Source organism: Antechinus flavipes, chromosome 3, assembly GCF_016432865.1.
Source record: "Antechinus flavipes isolate AdamAnt ecotype Samford, QLD, Australia chromosome 3, AdamAnt_v2, whole genome shotgun sequence".
Lineage (NCBI taxonomy): Eukaryota > Metazoa > Chordata > Mammalia > Dasyuromorphia > Dasyuridae > Antechinus > Antechinus flavipes.
The window spans coordinates 386,859,870-386,877,378 of record NC_067400.1 but is presented as its reverse complement, the minus strand read 5'-3'; the positions used below and the strand labels follow the sequence as shown (position 1 = coordinate 386,877,378).

Genomic DNA, 17,509 nt, shown 5'->3' with positions numbered 1-17,509 from the left:
AAGAAAAACAAAAAAACAAGTAGTCCACATTCATTTCCCAGTGTTCCTTCTCTGGATGTAGCTGATTCTGTCCATCATTGGTCAATTGGAACTGAACTGGATCCTCTCTTTGTCAAAGATATCACTTCCATTAGAATACATCCTCATACAGTACCATTGTTGAAGTATATAATGATATCCTAGTCCTGCTCATTTCACTTAGCATCAGTCCATGTAGGTCTCTCCAAGCTTCTATGTATTCTTCCTGCTGGTCATTTCTTACAGAACAATAATATTCCATAACATTCATATACTACAATTGACCCAACCATTCTCCAATTGATGGGCATCCATTCAATTTCCAGTTTCTAGCCACTACAAAAAGGGTTGCCACAAACATTTTTGCAGATACAGGTCCCTTTCCCTTCTTTAAAATCTCTTTGGGATGTAAGCCCAGTAGTAGCATTGCTGGATCAAAGGGTATGCACAGTTTGATAACTTTTTGAGCATAGTTCCAAATTGCTCTCCAGAATGGTTGGATCCATTCACAACTCCACCAATGTATCAATGTCCCAGTTTTCCCAACATTTGTCATTATCTTTTCCTGTCATCTTAGCTAATCTGACAGGTGTGTAGTGGTATTTCATAATTGTCTTAATTTACATGTCTCTGATCAATAGTGATTTGGAACACCCTTTCATATGAGTAGAAATAGTTTCAATTTCATCATCTGAAAATTGTCTGTTCATATCCTTTGACCATTTATCAATTGGAGAATGGCTTGATTTCTTATAAATTAGAGTCAATTCTCTATATATTTTGGAAATGAGGCCTTTTATCAGAACCTTTGAATGTAAAATTGTTTTCCCAGTTTATTCTCTTCTAATCTTGTCTGCATTAGTGTTGTTTGTACAAAAGCTTTGTAACTTGATATAATCAAAATTTTCTATTTTGTGATCAATAATGATCTCTAGTTCTTCTTTGGTCACAAATTACTTTCTTCTCCACAGGTCTGAGAGGTAAACTATCCTATGTTCCTCTAATTTATTTATAATCTCATTCTTTGTGCCTAAATCATGAACCCATTTTGATCTTATCTTGATGTACAGTGTTAAGGGTGGGCCCATGTCTAATTGCTGCCATATTAATTTCCAGTTTTCCTAGCAGTTTTTGTCAAATAGTGAATTCTTATCCCAAAAGTTGGGATCTTTGGGTTTGTCAAACATTAGATTGCTATAGTTATTGACTATTTTGTCCTGTGAATCTAACCTATTCCACTGATCAACTAGTCTGTTTCTTAGCCAACACCAAATAGTTTTGGTAACTGCTGCTTTATAATATAGTTTTAGATCTGGTACAGCTAGGCCACCTTCATTTGATTTTTTTTTTCATTAGTTCTCTTGAAAGTCTTGATCTTTTGTTCTTCCAGATGAATTTTGTTGTTATTTTTTTCTAGGTCATTAAAATAGTTTCTTGGGAGTCTGCTTAATATAGTACTAAATAAATAGATTAGTTTAGGGAGTATTGTCATCTTTATTATATTCACTGGGCCTATCCTAGAGCACTTAATATTTTTCCAGTTGTTTAAATCTGACTTTATTTGTGTGGAAAGTGTTTTGTAGTTTTCCTCATATAGTTCCTGACTTTCCTTTGGCAGGTAGATTCCCAAATATTTTATGTTATCAACAGTTATTTTAAATGGAATTTCTCTTTGTATCTCTTGCTGTTGGATTTTGTTGGTGATGTATAAAAATGCTGAGGATTTATATGGGTTTATTTTGTATCCTGTTACTTTGCTATAGTTATGGATTATTTCTAATAGCTTTTTAGTAGAATTTCTGCAGTTCTCTAAGTATACCATCATATCATCAGCAAAGAGTGATAATTTGGTTTCCTCATTAACTACTCTAATTTGTTTAATCTCTTTCTCAACTATTGCTGAAGCTCACGTTTCTAATACAATATTGAATAGTAATGGTGATAGTAGGCAACCTTGTTTTACTCCTGATCTTGTTGGGAATGCATTTTTTTTTCCTAAATTAAAAATATTACTCTCTTTTTTGCTTTCTCTGTCCTCCCCTGAAGTTTTTGGAAAATGTCAGAATATGACTCATGTCTCAGTTTACACAGTTTACAAATAGTTCTAGTAGTACTGAATTTAACATACAAGGATCAAATAACATTTTATCACTTAGAAAATACAAAAACAATTCAATATAATTCTCCTTTTCCTATGACTCTTACTTTCTACTAAGGTCTTAAAGTACTTCAGATTCAAAATGTCACCTTATAACTTAAATACTACTAAGAAAAATGAATTTTATGTTGCCAGTAAGGTTGTCTCATTTTTCTAAGAGTTCCATTTTCCACAAAGGTTCCTACATGGCCCCTCAGACTATTCACAGTATTTTCTGATTTGAATTACCCTCCAAATAGAAAAAACATGGGATCACTGGACAGATAACACTCCAACATTCTGATAAATTTTATTTTCACTCCCACAGAAAAATCTATAAACATCCAACCTTACTGTTTTACTCTAAGAACTTAGACTCACTATGGAAAGGAATTGCACCTGAGACTGTTAGAAATCCCTTTTCCATCTGCATAGTCTGAATAATAGTACTAGCAGGTCAAAATCCAAATTGTTTATTTTTCCACATCCTAGCTTTACTTCCCTCTATACCAGGGACCATGTATATTATTCTTAAGTTCCCCTTCTTTCAATAGAGGGCCATCTACCCAAACTTTTGAACTTGGAACTCCATTTATAAGACAAGACCCCAAGAAATATCCCATAGCTCACAAAAAGGTTAAATTCTGTACTGGTACTGCTGAGGTATCAGCCTTCTCTTACTAGATGGTCATTCTGGGAACTTTCAGTCATGGGGGATTCTCTCTTTTTTAATTGTAAGTAAATTTTTTGGTACACATTGCTTCATGAATTATGTTGGGAGAGAAAAATCAGAGGAAAAGAGAAAAACCATGGGAGAGATTAAAAAAAACACACACACCCCCCAAAAAAAGAAGTGAATATAGCATGTGTTGATTCAGTCTTCTTAAATCTTCTTAGATCTTTTTCTGGTTGCAGAAAGCATTTTCTGTCCATAGTTTATTGGGTTTGCTTTGGATCACTGAACTGCTGAGAAGAACTAAGCCATTCATAGTCCATCATTCCACATTCTTGCTGTTATTGTGTACAATGTATTCCTGATTCTGCTTGTTTTGCTGAGCATCAGTTCATATAAATCAGGCCTTTCTAAAATCAGCTTGTTCATCATTTTTATAGAATAATAATATTCCATCACCTTCATATTATCACAACTTGTTCAGCCATTCCCCCAACTGATGGGCATCCACTCCTTTTCCTATTCTTTACTACCACAAAAAGAGCTGCTACAAATATTTTTGCACATGTGGATCTTTTTTTTCTCCTTTATGATTTCCTTGGGAAACAGACCCAGTAACTGTGTTGCTAGTTCAAAGGGTATGCAATTTTATATAGTCTTTTGAGCATAGTTCCATATTGCTCTCCAGAATGATTAGATCATTTCAAAACTCTATTGTCAGTGAATTAGTGTCCCAGTTTTCCAATATCCCCTCCACCATTTATCATTTTCTTGTCATCTTAGCCAATATCAGGGGTATGAGGTGATACCTCAGAATTGTTTTAATTTGCATTTCTCTAATCAATAGTGATTTAGAACATTTTTTTTCATAGAACTATAAGTGGCTATACATTGATCTGTAATGGGCTGAAGCTTGAGTTGATGCACTGAGGTCCTGAGCATGTGAGGCTAAATAGCAATTGAACGAACTTTATTAATATATGCTTGGAGAAAGAATGGACCCGCCCATTCTTTGTGCCAGTTTTGATGTGTTGTATAGGAAATGATGTAGAGATGATTTTGGTGGGTGGAGAGAGAGAGAGAGGTAGAGAGATTGCTGGCTGGGTTCAGGTCCCGGCTGCTCACACTTCCTATCGCCATTCCCCTTCACCTCCACAAAGAATAAAGATTGAGAATTTTCCCTTAACCTGAATTCCTGACTCTGGTTGATTTTAAAATATGCGGTCATCACATTGACCATTTATCAATTGGGGAATGACTTATATTCTTATAAATTTGACACAGTTCTTTATGTTTTAGAAATGAGATCTTTATCTGAAATACTATTTGTAAAGAATTTTTTCCCAGATTTGTATTTCCCTTTTAATCTTGTTTCTGTTGGTTTTGTTTGTGCAAAGCCTTTTTAATTTAATATAATCAAGGTTGTCCATTTTGCCTTTCATAATGTTCTCCATTTCTTCTTTGGTCATAAATACCTCCCTTCTCCAAAGAGCTGATACGTAAATTATCCCTTCTTATCCTAATTTATTTATGGTATCATTTATGTCCAAATCATGTATCCTTATTTTGGTATGAGGTGTGAGATGCCAATTTCCCAGTTTTCTCAGCAATTTTTGTCAAATAGTGAGTTATTTTTCCAGAAGCTGGAGTTTGGGGATTTATCAAATACTAGATTGCTATAAGCCTTGATTATTGTGTTGTATGTATCTAATCTATTCCACTGATGCACCACTCTGTTTCTTAGCCAGTACCAAATGGTTTTGATTACTGCTGCTTTCAAATATAGTTTTAGGTTTGGTACTGCTAAATCCTTTGTATTTTTTTTTCATTAATTCCCTTGATATTCTTGACTTTTTGTTCTTCCAAATGAATTTTGTTATTTTTTTTTAGTTCCAATAAGTAATGTTTTGGCAGTAATTTGGGGGATTCTCGAGGGGAACCCCTCCCCACCAGTGATCTTACACAATTTGGCTACAAAGTTTCTTTCCCCTGTTGGGCAGTTACTCCCTTGCCTTTTCAAGTCCTGGGCTAGGAATTTTGCATTGTCTGAGAACTCTAAGTTATGCAAATGACCACTTGCAGAACTTGTTCCTTTGCCCAAAGGCAAAGTTTTCTACCCTCTTAAATTCACCAGGTTGATAATCATCAGGAATTTCTTTGAACAGTCCTTTCCTACATTAGATAATCTTAAATTTTGATATGGTGGTGAAACATCCAAGTGGAGATGTCCTTTAGATTTGGTACAGAACTGAAACTTTGGTATAAGGGTTGGGAAATAATTGTCTCTATTGTACCAAGCAAGATATGGTTTCCATACATAAGGGGGAAAAGTTCCTTTGGTTTCAGAATATGGATGAGCCAATAGAAACCTTCAATAGAAGTAGTAGAACTTGGGGGAAAAAATATTAACTAGTAACAAGGAGAAATTAAAAAGCTAGAGGATCCAAATCTTCCAAGGTTTTCATAATGCCCAGAATTCAAATGTAAATATTCTATCAATATTCTAAACCAAGACGTTGTTTTAAGACACCACTACCTCTTTTTTAACATTCTTCTCCATTATTAAGCATAAGCTGGTCGGGCTGGACTATGAGAATGTCTTTTCAAACCATAAACAAATGAATTGTTTTCAGAACTTCACTTCTGGAACATTTTTTAGTTAGATTTTTGGCTAATTTCTGGGGGTTAGGGCAAATCACTCAGTAGTCAGCCCAAGGGATGACTCACTCCGAGCCTTTCTAGCTTGCATAATACTTCTCAGATCTTGGGCTCTACTGACATAGTCTTCAATGATCAGGAGAAATCTTCTTACCACGATAAGGAATCCAACTCTCCTACTAAAAAGAATAAATATAAGAGGAAAAAAAAAAAAAAACTTGTAAAGTTACTGATGTAAACTTATGAAATTGGAACAGAAGGTAAAAGTATTCTCTTGATTTTCTTTGCCCTACAGCTGAGAAAAGCCCTTGATGATGCCAACTCCAGATCAGTGGAAGTGTCCCGGGCCAACAGAGAGCTGCGGCAAAAAGTGGCAGAACTCGAGAAATCCCTGGCGGGCCTCAAGGAAAAACTGAAAAACCAGAAGGCCCAGATCCGGCATTATTTGTCTTCCAAGGCTCAAAATGTCCAGAATATGGAGAGAATGAAGGTTGTATGAAGGCCCTCTGTCACAAGGAATTTCTAAAGAGCCTCTGTTAACATTGTCCCCTGGAACAAAATTTAAACAATTGATGCCAGGAGAAAAAAATTTCAGAATATTCAGTAGCTTGTGGTAGCCTTGGGCAGTACCAGTGAGAGTTGGAAAATGGAAAGATTGCCTTGAAATAGAGTCAATGTTTATTAAGCATCTACAATGCCAGGCACTGTGCTAAGCACTGAGGATACAAAGAAAGGCACAAAGCAGCCCCTGTCCTCAAAAGGCTCACAATCTAATGGGGGACACAAAATATAAAATGAAGCTGAAGAATAGATAAGATGGGCATTATCCTGCCCCAGAGCATCATGAATTTGCTGCAGCTGGGGTGGCAAATGATCTGAGGAGATAAAGAGTTTCAGAGGTGATTTAATTTTGAAGAATGATGAATTTCTGGAGATCATAAAGCCCAGGAAAGCTGCTGAGTAAAAAAAATGAGAATTTCCTGGGTGCCCTCCTCACATGGTAGAGTATCAGGGAGAAGTTCCCAAATGTCCTCCCCAACCACCTGCTCCAATCGGAGGGAAGGAGGAGTCCCAGGGATGCTGAAGAGGTATGAGTTTCAGAGTTAATTTCATCTTGCAGAATGAGGAATTTCTGGAGATCATGAAGTCCAAAGCAGCCAGGTGGGAAATGAGAATTCCCTGAGGGGCCTCTTTAAATGGTGAGGATCAGGGAAGAGCTTTTAGGAGGAGGGTGCCAAGAAGGTATGTTTCAGAGTTGATTTCATCTTGCATAATGATTAGTTCCTGGAGACTGTATACTACAAAGTCCAGAATAGCAACTAAGAAATAGTCTCTTTTCTTAACAATAAATATTGACTTGAAGATGTAGGTTAAAAATGAGATGTATACTGACCACTGAACCATTCCTTCTTAAATTGATTGGACTGGAACTTGTTATTCAGTGCCATTATCTTAGATGTGAAGAAAAGCCCACTCGTGCTATATGGTTCTATGTATTCTACTGGTATATAGAATGAGATAATTTTCTGTGATCTTATTTACTTTATTTCCCATTTGTTTTCAGCAAATAGAAACAGAATTGAGGCAAATGGAGCTAATTAAGGATCAATATCAGAAAAAGAATTATGAACAGGTAGATTCCTTTTTATTAACTTTGTATTTATCTTGGAACACGAAAGTCCCTTACTTGCTTATGATCATTTCAATCTTTTGTGTGTGTGCCTTTCCAGTCTTTGAGTATCCAGAAATTTGTGACTGAAATGGCCACTCTACAAAGGGAAGTACATATTTTGGCAAAGAGTGAATATGATTATTCAGCACGAAACAAGCAACAAGAATTACGACTAGAGGCGGAACGAAAAATAAGACAAGAATTGGAGAGTCGATGCCAGGTAAAGCGTTTGTTTGGATAAGAAGCTGAGTCATTCATGATCACATGCTGAAGCCCATCATAACAGCTGATGCACTTCCTCTATATAGTGGGAAAATCTCAGTCTACACTTATATAAAATTTGGGCCTGTACCCCTAGTAAAACCTAGGAGGAGACTATAGCATTGACTTTAAAAACAAAACAAAACACTTTTAGGTTTATTAGAACAAAGTGCACATTTATTTTTCTTTCTTTTTTTTGGCTTTTTATTTTCAAAACATATACAAAGATAGTTTTTATCATTCACCCTTTGCAAAACCTTGTGTTCCATTTTTTTTTTCTCCTTTCCCTTCATCCTCTCCCTTAGCAAATAACCCAATATAGGTTAAACAAGTGCACATATTTTATACATATTTTTGCAATCATTTTGCTGCACAAGAAAAATCAGATGAAAAAGGGAAAAATGAGAAAGAAAACAAAAAGCAAGCAAGCAACAACAACAACAACAAAAAAAATGAACTATTTTGTGACATTCAGTTCCCACAGTCCTCTCTCTGAGTGTAGATGGCTCTCTTCAACACAAAATTACTGGACCTGGGTTGAATCATCTTATTGTTAGATAGAGTCACATCCATCAGAATTGATCATTGTATAGTCTTGTTGTCATGTACAATGATCTCCTGATTCTTCTCATTTCACTTAGCATCAGTTCATGAAGATCTCTCCAGACTTCTCTGAAATCATCCTGTTGTCATTTCTTACAGAACAACAATATTCCATAGCATTCATATACCAGAACCTATTCAGCCATTCCCCCACCGATGGGCATCCACTCAGTTTTAGTTTCTTGCCACTACAAAAAAGGCTGCCACAAACATTTCTGCACATGTGGGTTCCTTTCCCTCTTTTATTATCTCTTTGGTATATAAGTCCAGTTGAGACACTGCAAAGCCCATATTCTTAAAACATAACTGACTAAATATGACCTCAAAACATATTTGAAATCTCCTTTTTCATGGTTTTCCTACTTGTTAATATCTGCCTTGTAGAAAGTATTGCAATTCTAGAAGTATCAGTCAACAAGCCCAAGTCTAGAATTGTTTTGAAAATCAGGGTCAGAAAATCAGCAAATAAAAAAACCTTTGTTCTCAGGAAGCTTACATTCTATTTGGGGAATCAACATACATCTTTATAAATACATCTAGAATAAATATAGAAAGTTAATGCAAAGTAGATATGGAAAAAAGATCTTAAGAGGATTGAGAAGGTTTAATATATATGCATTTTACTAAATTTTTCTCAATTACATATAACAATTTTTAGCATCCATTTTTTAACATTTTGAGTTCCACCAGGAAAACATTGTATGCAATAACAAGATTATATGCTGATCATTTTAATGATAGACTTGGTTCTTCTCAATAATACATTGATCAAAGACAATTCTAATAGACTTGGGATGGAAAATGCCATCTGCATCCAAAGAGAGAACTATGAGGACTGAATGCAGATTGAAGCATACTATTTTCACCTTTTTTTGCTTTTTCTTTCTTGTGTTTTTCCCCTTTGTTCTGATTTTTCTTTCACAACATGATTAATATAGAAATAGGTTTAATAACACTATATCAGATTGATCATCACCTCTTATGCACATTCATTTGTAAACTCATTCAGTCCTTTCAGTCACTTCTGACTTTTTATGACCCCATTTGGGTTTTTTTTTGTTTGTTTTTTTTTTTGGCAGATACTGGACTGGTTTGCCGTTTTCTTCTCCAGCTCATTTTGCAAATGAGGAAACTGAGGCAAACAGGACTAAGTGACTTTCCCAAGGTCACAGGCTAGTGTCTGAGATCAGATTTGAATTCAGGAAGATGAGTTTTGCTGGCATCAGACTCAGTATGCTACCCTGTGAAACCAGCTATAAACTTAACATTTAGCAAACCAAACTTGTTCTAGAACAGCAACAAAAGCAAAAGGGATTGAGGCAACAGTTATAAGACAAACTTTTCAAATTTATTCAGTATAAAACTTACATGGTCAATTCTGTACTTATGGAAGATCATGTTGGCTACATTGTATAGATGACTTGGAATGAAAATGGAGAGATGTGAGCTCTCTTAGGAGGCAACTGCAATGGTCCAAACAAGAGGTAATAAAAGCCTGAAATAAAGTGTGCATGTGTGAGTACAGAAAAGGTCTATGGAATAGATGTTGTGGAGGTAAAAATAATACTTGGCCCCTGATTAGTGAAGTGGAGTGAAGAATGAGGAGCTGAGTTTAATGCCAGAATTATGAGCCTAGAGGACTCTTTAAGAATAGCAGGGATATCAGCTTGAATAGGAAAGTTCAGTACAGGAGTGTATTTTGATAAAAAATGATAATTTTTACTCAAGTTAATTTACTAATTTAGTGCCATGCCAATCAAACTACCAAAAAATTCTTTTATAGATGTAAGAAAAAAGAGTTATTTGGAAGACCAAAAGGTCAATAATATCAAGGGAATGGAATCAGTGAAAAAAATGTAAAGGAAAGCAGCTTAGCAGTTTCAAAGTGTATTGCAAAGTAGTAATTATCAAAACAATATGGTACTGGCTAAGAAATAGTTTGGTGAATCAATGAAATAGATTAGATACACAATACATAGGAGTAAATGATCATAGTAATCTAACATTTGATAAACTCAAAAATCTTAAGTTTTTGGAGTAAGAACTCAGTGTTTGAAAACAAATTACTGAGAACACTGTAAAGCGGTTCTGCAGAAACTAGGGACAGACCAACAATTTCATACTATATGTCAAAATAAGGTCAAAATGGATAAATGATTTAGACATAAAGGGTGAGAATCAAGCAAATTAGGGAAGCATGGAATATTTTACCTGTCAGATCTATGGATAAGTGAAGAGTTTGTGACCAAAAAGAAATAGAGAGCATCACAGGTTACAATTTTGATTACATGAAATTTAAATTTTTTTGTACAAATAAAACTAATACAACAAAAATTAGGAGGAAAACAGAAAATAGGGAAAATTTTATAGCAAAATTTTCTGATAAAGGCCTCAATTTTCAAATATATAGACAACTGAGCCAAATTTATTTTTTTAAGTGCCATTTTTTAGTTGTTAAAAGGTCAAAGAATATGAACAGGCAGTTTTGAGAAAAAATGTAGATCATCTCCAGAGAGAAGGAATTCTGAATGTTAATTAAAGCATACTTTTTTTTTACTCTCTTTATTTTTGTTGTTTTATTTTGTGTTTTCTTTTGTTACATGGCTAATATGGAAATAACTCTTGCATGACTTCACATGTATAATTGATATCAAACTTCTTGCCTTCTCAAGGAGATGCAGAAAGGGAAAGGATACAATTTTAACTTACAATTTTAAGTTTTAAAAAAATAACATTTTAAAAATTGCATATAATTGGAAATATTTAATAAAATAAAGAAAAAGAATTTACCAAAAATAATTACTTTAGAATCAACATTCTTGGTAAAGAAAATGACTTTCTTCAGCCAGACTGAAGCTATAACAAGTCCCACCCTTATTGCTTCCATCTCACTGGCAGGGCTTATCCTTTTAGACTTTTACTATTTGCCTTTTTTTCTGCCAAAGCCACTTGCTCAATGAACAGAAATAATCTTTTTTTAAAAAGATCTTTGTATAACTTTCCTCGGCAGGAAATGGAAGAAATAATCAGACACCTAAGAAAATGTAAAGAGGTAACAGAAAAAAAATTGAAAGAGGCCAGTGTGGAATCGGAACAGGTGAGCCAGAAGCATGGACAAAAAAAAAAGGTACAGGAGTTTTAGTGTCTTTCTTTAGACAAATTGGCTTTAGTCATCTGATGATTTTCTGTCCCAAATTTTTTTAGTTTAGCAAGACCCTGTACCTTTATTGTATATCCATATACAAAAATACTTAGTCTCAAGTACCTACTACAAAATGAGTAATTCTAAAATTAGAGATGACATTATTTATTGGCAGGCATTACAAAAGACAGACAATTCCAGTTTAAATTAATGTAATTATTTGTTGACAATGTAATTAGTGAATTTGTTCATTGATCTAGCACTTAGACTATGTTCTTAATGGTAAGTGCCTTTTTATCAGACATCATCTTGAATGTTACCTTGATATATCATATGGCCTTGGCTTATCTGTTTACTTGGGAGAAGAAAGGAAAAATCCTGTCTTTTTATCCTTAATCCTTTAAAGGCAAGCAGTGTAACAACAATATATCAAGATTCAAATAGGAAAACCTATTCTTTTAGTTCTTTGCAATAGGTAGCCAACTACTGAGCATATCTGAGCTGACCTTGTGGAAACACAGAGCAGTCATCAGTGACACTTTTTTTTTTTTTTTTTTGATTTGGAGCATTAGAAGAGCCTGTCCTCAGAGCCATTTTGTAGGCAGCAGCTATTTATGGGTCACTCAGTTAATGTTGAAAATTTGCAAATTTATGAAATTTGAACAAATATGAAGATCATAGATTCAGACCTAAAAGATCCCCTAATAGTCACTAAGTCCAGCTTCCTCATTTTACAAATGAAGAAACTGATAATGACTCTATTTCCTATCTCTTTCAGCATATCCAGGACTTCTTGTAGAATTAGGAAGATGTGAGAGCTTATGCTCTCTAATATGTATATGTGTGTGTGTGTGTGTGTGTGTGTGTGTGTGTGTGTGTGTGTGTGAGAGAGAGAGAGAGAGAGAGAGAGAGAGAGAGAGAGAGAGAGAGAGATGGGGGCAAATCATTTAATTTCTCTCTGCCCTTAACAATTATTCTATGATTATAATTTCAAAGATATTTCCCATCTCTGTCAAGGAAGGGTTTTTCCACTCCAAGAGTTCCTTATACTGACAAAATCATAGTTTTGGATAAAAAAAAATCTTAGAAAGCAAAAAGAAATAATGAACACTATAGGATCCAAAAGAAAGAATAATCTTGGGATCATTATGTTATGATGTTAGTTATGTTAGGCTAACAAGCATAAGATAACATCCATCATCGGAGGTTATCTCCCATAAGTAAGCTGTTGTGCAAAAAATGGTTTTAAGGACCTGAAGTCAGAATTTATGCATCCTACCCCAATATATACTTTGTATCTATTACATTACTACATTTATGGCTATTCCTTTTCTCTAACTCCCAGTCATTCACATTCTCAGATAACAGCTAATCTAGAAGAAGCTCACCGCTGGTTCAAGTCTAAATTTGATGGTTTACAACTGGAGCTTACCAAAAACCGGTTACAGCAGTTTCCTCAGGAAGATAGGTGGAAGGAGGACCTAACTTTTGCAGTATGGGCATCTTAATTTTAACATTGGATCATTTTTAAATAACTACTTTAAGCCATGTTTTTATCTTTACTTTCCAACTATATCCTAGTCTATAGGAGAATAGTGAATTCAAACTGCTAATGTAAATTTTTTATTTCTCAAAATAACCCCACTTTGTGTTCCTATTTTTGTGCAACTGACCTAAAGATGCTTTAAGATGACATACAATAAGGACAAAATTTGGGACTCTTCTTTCACAAAATTCTTTATACTGTGTGCTATATAACATTCATTCTGGTTTTATCTTTAACAGAATAGGAATTCAAGGTATAATAGGGTACCTGCTCAATCCATATTACACCGCTGGGAGACTAAACAGCAGCTTAGATACATGAACAAGAAGTATCAATCAGAGATGGACAGGAAGTGATCCCCTCCAGCAACAAAAAAAAGCATCTAAAATTGCTACTACAGCTCCACAATCATGTGAGCTTCAGGACCTGACTGACTTGAATTTCTTGATGTTGGCTGAAGATTTTTGCTTCAAGAAATTTCTTTCAGGAACTCTTTTCTATCAACAGGAAAAAGGAAAAAAAGTAATTCCAAATCCCCACTCATTCATAAAAATTTATGTTTTATTAGTCATATTATAGAGAATGCTATAGAATACTTTAATATATTTCTAATTCTTCAAATAATTTTAATAGGATATTTTAAGATATTTCTATTCAAAATCACCATTAAAAACACTTATAGAAAACCAAAATTGATGGCTACTTTTGTTTCAACTTAGAATATGATATCCTGTAAGCAATTCATGAAACAAGACTGTAAATATAGAACAAGGAGAAAGAATTGGCTATTTCCAAAACATGTCCATTATCATACATGTCTCCCTATTAATTCTAAATGGGGATCTCTTTACTATGTGGGGACTTTTGCTAGATCTCTTGGCATTATGTTGGATACCAAAAAAATCCATTCATTCCTCACTTTTACCATATAACTAGTTCATATCCTTTTGTGGTAATATTCTTCTCTGCATGTCCTTTTATAATCTACTTTATTCCATTTTTCCTTTGCGGTTTGTTGGTAATATGTTATAATCTATCCACACCCACCTTAATTGTTTTTTGGGTAGTCAACAGCTCTAATTACTCAGAGACAGATATCATGTCATTTTTAGCCATTTACCATTACCAGAAGAATGCTGATATTAAAACATTGAGTCTTTGCTTCAGGAGGAATCTTGGGATCATTAAGAACACTATAGGATCCAAAAGACAATCCAATCTACTCTACCTTCACCTATTCAGTTTTTGTCCTATATATATATATATACACACACACACACTTAAACCAGCTCTATAGGTCCAACTGAATGGCATAATCTTGTCACGTTCTTCATCTACTTGATTTTTCCTAAATGGACAATTAAACTAAAGAGTAATTTTGGATCTCATTGAGAAGGCTTGGTTATATTCTAGAGCTATTGTTATTCACAAACATGAAGAACCTCATCTTATATAGGAAAGTCCCCTTTCATTTGGATATCCTGAATGACAATGATAACAATCTTTGAAGGACATAGAGTCTCCTTGTTTTACTGCTAATTTGATGTAAGTAATCAGAGTAGTCAAATAAGTATCTCTTACTACATCCTTCCAAAAAATCTAACTTACCATCTGCATGGGACTCCCTTATTGAAGGAGAGCTTTTAAGGTGACTTTTTTCTCTACTGGATCAAATGCTTTTTTATACTTCATTAACAATAAACAGAATGGGATCTTAAATTCCTTGCCCCCTTCAGTCATTTGTGTTATTATAAAGATGTCTCAAGCAGAATATCATTCGCAAAAAACCTAACTGTTCCATTATACCTTGGTTAGAGATGTTCTAGAGGCATAAGTAGATTATTCTCATAAAGATTTTGTATGCAAAATTCAAATGATTCTGTGATCTTATTGTTGAGAACAGTGCCTCTAATAATGCAAATCACAATCCAATTCTGTGTAGTCTTCGAAAACTCTGTAGTTTGTACCTGGCTTCCCAAAGTTCATTGTGGGAGCTCCACTGATGGATATCTTCCTCTATTTCTCACAGCACTTTAGTTATTCCTCATTCTTTTTCTATGAACAAGCCATTTTTAAAGCAAAAAAAAAATATTTGAAGACATTTTAATACTCTTTTCCCTTTTTTAATTATTTGTAACATGTTGTGGTATGCTCATATCATTCTTCTCTCCAGTCTTCAAATTTAATTCCTTGGAATCTGTAACATGCCATGACTCATAGCCATTAATCAATTAATAAAACTTTATTAAATGCCTATTGTGTGCCATTATTTGGTGGAAAAATAAAAAATGAGCTTTGGGGGCAACTAGTTGATTTAGTAGAGCATCAGCCCTGAAGTCAGGAGGACCTGAGTTCAAATCTGGCTTTAACATTTAACACTTCCTAGCTGTGTGACCCTGGCAAGTCATTTAACCTCAATTGCCTCAGGGGGGAAAAAAACCAAACCTTTGTTTCAAGAAGTTTGGGGTTATTAAACAACAACAACAAAAAAAACTTTGCAGTTTCTCAAAAGCAATCTACAGATTGCTTTTCCTCTCCTTTTCAATTCTGAATCCAAATCATTGTCCATTTGCATTTCTGTACAACAGACAAGTACATAAAAGACAAATATTGAAGATGGGTGGATGGAGAGAGAAATGATAGTAATAACAGATTAGATTAGATAAAATATACTCTCCATGGATTAGCCATCCAACCAATTAGGACAAAAGGCATTCTTCATCTATTTGGATTCTCTTCCTGGAAAGCTGGATTCTGAGAGAACCGCTTTTGCTTCATCTTGCCCTAGAACCAAACCTCCACATCACTTCCAGGCCATCTCCAAATCCTGTTGCCTACTCAAGCTAAATTGAATCTCCAAGAAATCCCTTAGTGTAATAAGAACCATTGGAGATAATGCTAACACAGAAATAATGACTAGACATTTGGCTAAGGAAAATGCCAATGAGATTTACAAGAGAATTATATGGGGGCTAGACAAAAATGCTCCTTTAGAAGAGATCATAAGACGCTGTGTCACAGTGGACATAAATGCTTATTATGCCCAAACTATGATGAACATGGAAAGACAAGGTCCTTCTTGGCAAAGGAATTATAGAGAAACTCGTTGATGTTTTCAATGTGGAAAAATTGAACATCTAAGAGCCCAATGTAGATACAGAGATACAATGAGAAGACAGGGTGAGAGAAAACCCAAAACCCCATGTCCAAAATGTAATGGAGGCTTTCACTGGGGCCTCTAAATGTATATTGACCCAGAGGAAGGAGAGGCAAGGCTCAGCTCCAAAGTATCAATCAAAGGACAGGTGGGGCATGATAGCAGCTGAGGTTACACCCAGAGAGACTTTAGAAATTCAGGACTCTGATGTCATCAACCAACAGAAAAGCAATCAGGATTACAGTTGGGAAGAATACAGGCCTTTTAAGACAACAAGGCAATATCCAGTGCAAACAGCTCCAATGTGATTACCAGATGATGAGGAAAAATCCCAAATTTGGTAAATAGAAGGGAATTAGGTTAACTGCTTGGGGAAGAGGATCTGCTTATATTTCCACAGATGGAGAAAGAATCAGATGGCTGACAATGAGACTGTTAAAAGAACTTTTTAAAATCCCAGGAATCATTGGATTTCCTAAGACAAGATGAGACTGTTTCAGTTCTTGAAAAACTAGCAAGAATCATTGGATTCCTTAAGATGAAAAATTGTTGATGAGACTTTTTGCAGTACTTCAGAGCTTACAGGAACTATTGGATTCCTGGCACATGAACTAATGGACAATGGATTCCTTATGGACTATTTCTAGGACTTATGGACATGTGTAAATTTTCAGGTTGATTCTTGTTATTTGTTGTAAATTTTCATTTTGATTCATGTTATTTGTTACATTACTACTAGCCTGTGTTATATTGTTATGTGCTTATGTAAATTATGTATAATGCCTCCCATATTGATGGATTTATGTATACCATGTATTCAGGGAAGGCGTGATCACCTTTTAGGTGGGGTTCGCACCTCCTTGAGAAATCAGAGAGGTCATGACCATCCTATGTTCCAAAAACAAAAGAAAGGGGGAGATGTTGGAATCCTTACTAACTGCTAACTAATTAGAGTTGATCTAATCTTACAAGATTTTGGCCAGAACTTGAAACAAGGTACTAAGTAGAACTAATTAATACAAGGCTTGTGTTCACACCTTTACTCATTGGAGTTCAATGAGTTCACACCTCCCTTGAAGCTCTTTGGGCCAGAGAGCACTATGGGAGAAAACCCATAATCTCTCTCTCTCGTATCCCACAATTCCTCCCTCTTGTATAAAAGAAACAGACACAGAGCACTTAGAGAGATTTCACTGGAATGACATGAAGACTGGAGCTGGCTCTGGAGGCTGAAGAAAGCAGAGGCAGAGGCTGAAGGACCAGACCTTTGGATTTGGCGACATTCGGAGAGAGCTCTTGGAACCAAGCAGAGAGATAGGCCTCTAAGCTAACCGGGCTGTATTGGAGATAATAAAAGATCTGAACTTTTATCACCTGGCTGCTTTTTGAGAAGAAAAAGATCACCACATTTTGGCGCCCGAACAGGGACCGACAAAATCCTGATTCCAGGGAAGGCACCCAGAGAGAACTCCAACATTTGAACTCCTAACATCTGAACTAGATCACAACATTTTGGCGCCTTAGTACACTTGTTTTCCCTTCCACTGGTTCTTGCTATTTTGAGTTAACACTCCTCATAATCTTTAATCACCTTCTATAAGATTTTACAATTGTGTTCTAATACAGTTGTGTTTTGTCAACA

At 35.1% G+C, this 17,509-nt stretch overlaps 1 protein-coding gene across 1 annotated transcript in view; it reads left to right on the top strand.

Moving 5' to 3' along the window:
- Window positions 1-13,303, top strand: part of CCDC150 (coiled-coil domain containing 150) — a 99,488-nt gene extending 86,185 nt beyond the window's left edge. The window contains exons 22-27 of the mRNA XM_051985970.1: window positions 5,782-5,976; window positions 7,051-7,119; window positions 7,217-7,378; window positions 11,033-11,119; window positions 12,526-12,657; window positions 12,950-13,303. Of these exons, the coding sequence (XP_051841930.1) occupies window positions 5,782-5,976; window positions 7,051-7,119; window positions 7,217-7,378; window positions 11,033-11,119; window positions 12,526-12,657; window positions 12,950-13,066 (762 nt within the window). The 3' untranslated portion in view covers window positions 13,067-13,303. The remainder of the gene's footprint in view (window positions 1-5,781; window positions 5,977-7,050; window positions 7,120-7,216; window positions 7,379-11,032; window positions 11,120-12,525; window positions 12,658-12,949) is intronic.
- The last annotated feature ends 4,206 nt before the right edge of the window (window positions 13,304-17,509 follow it).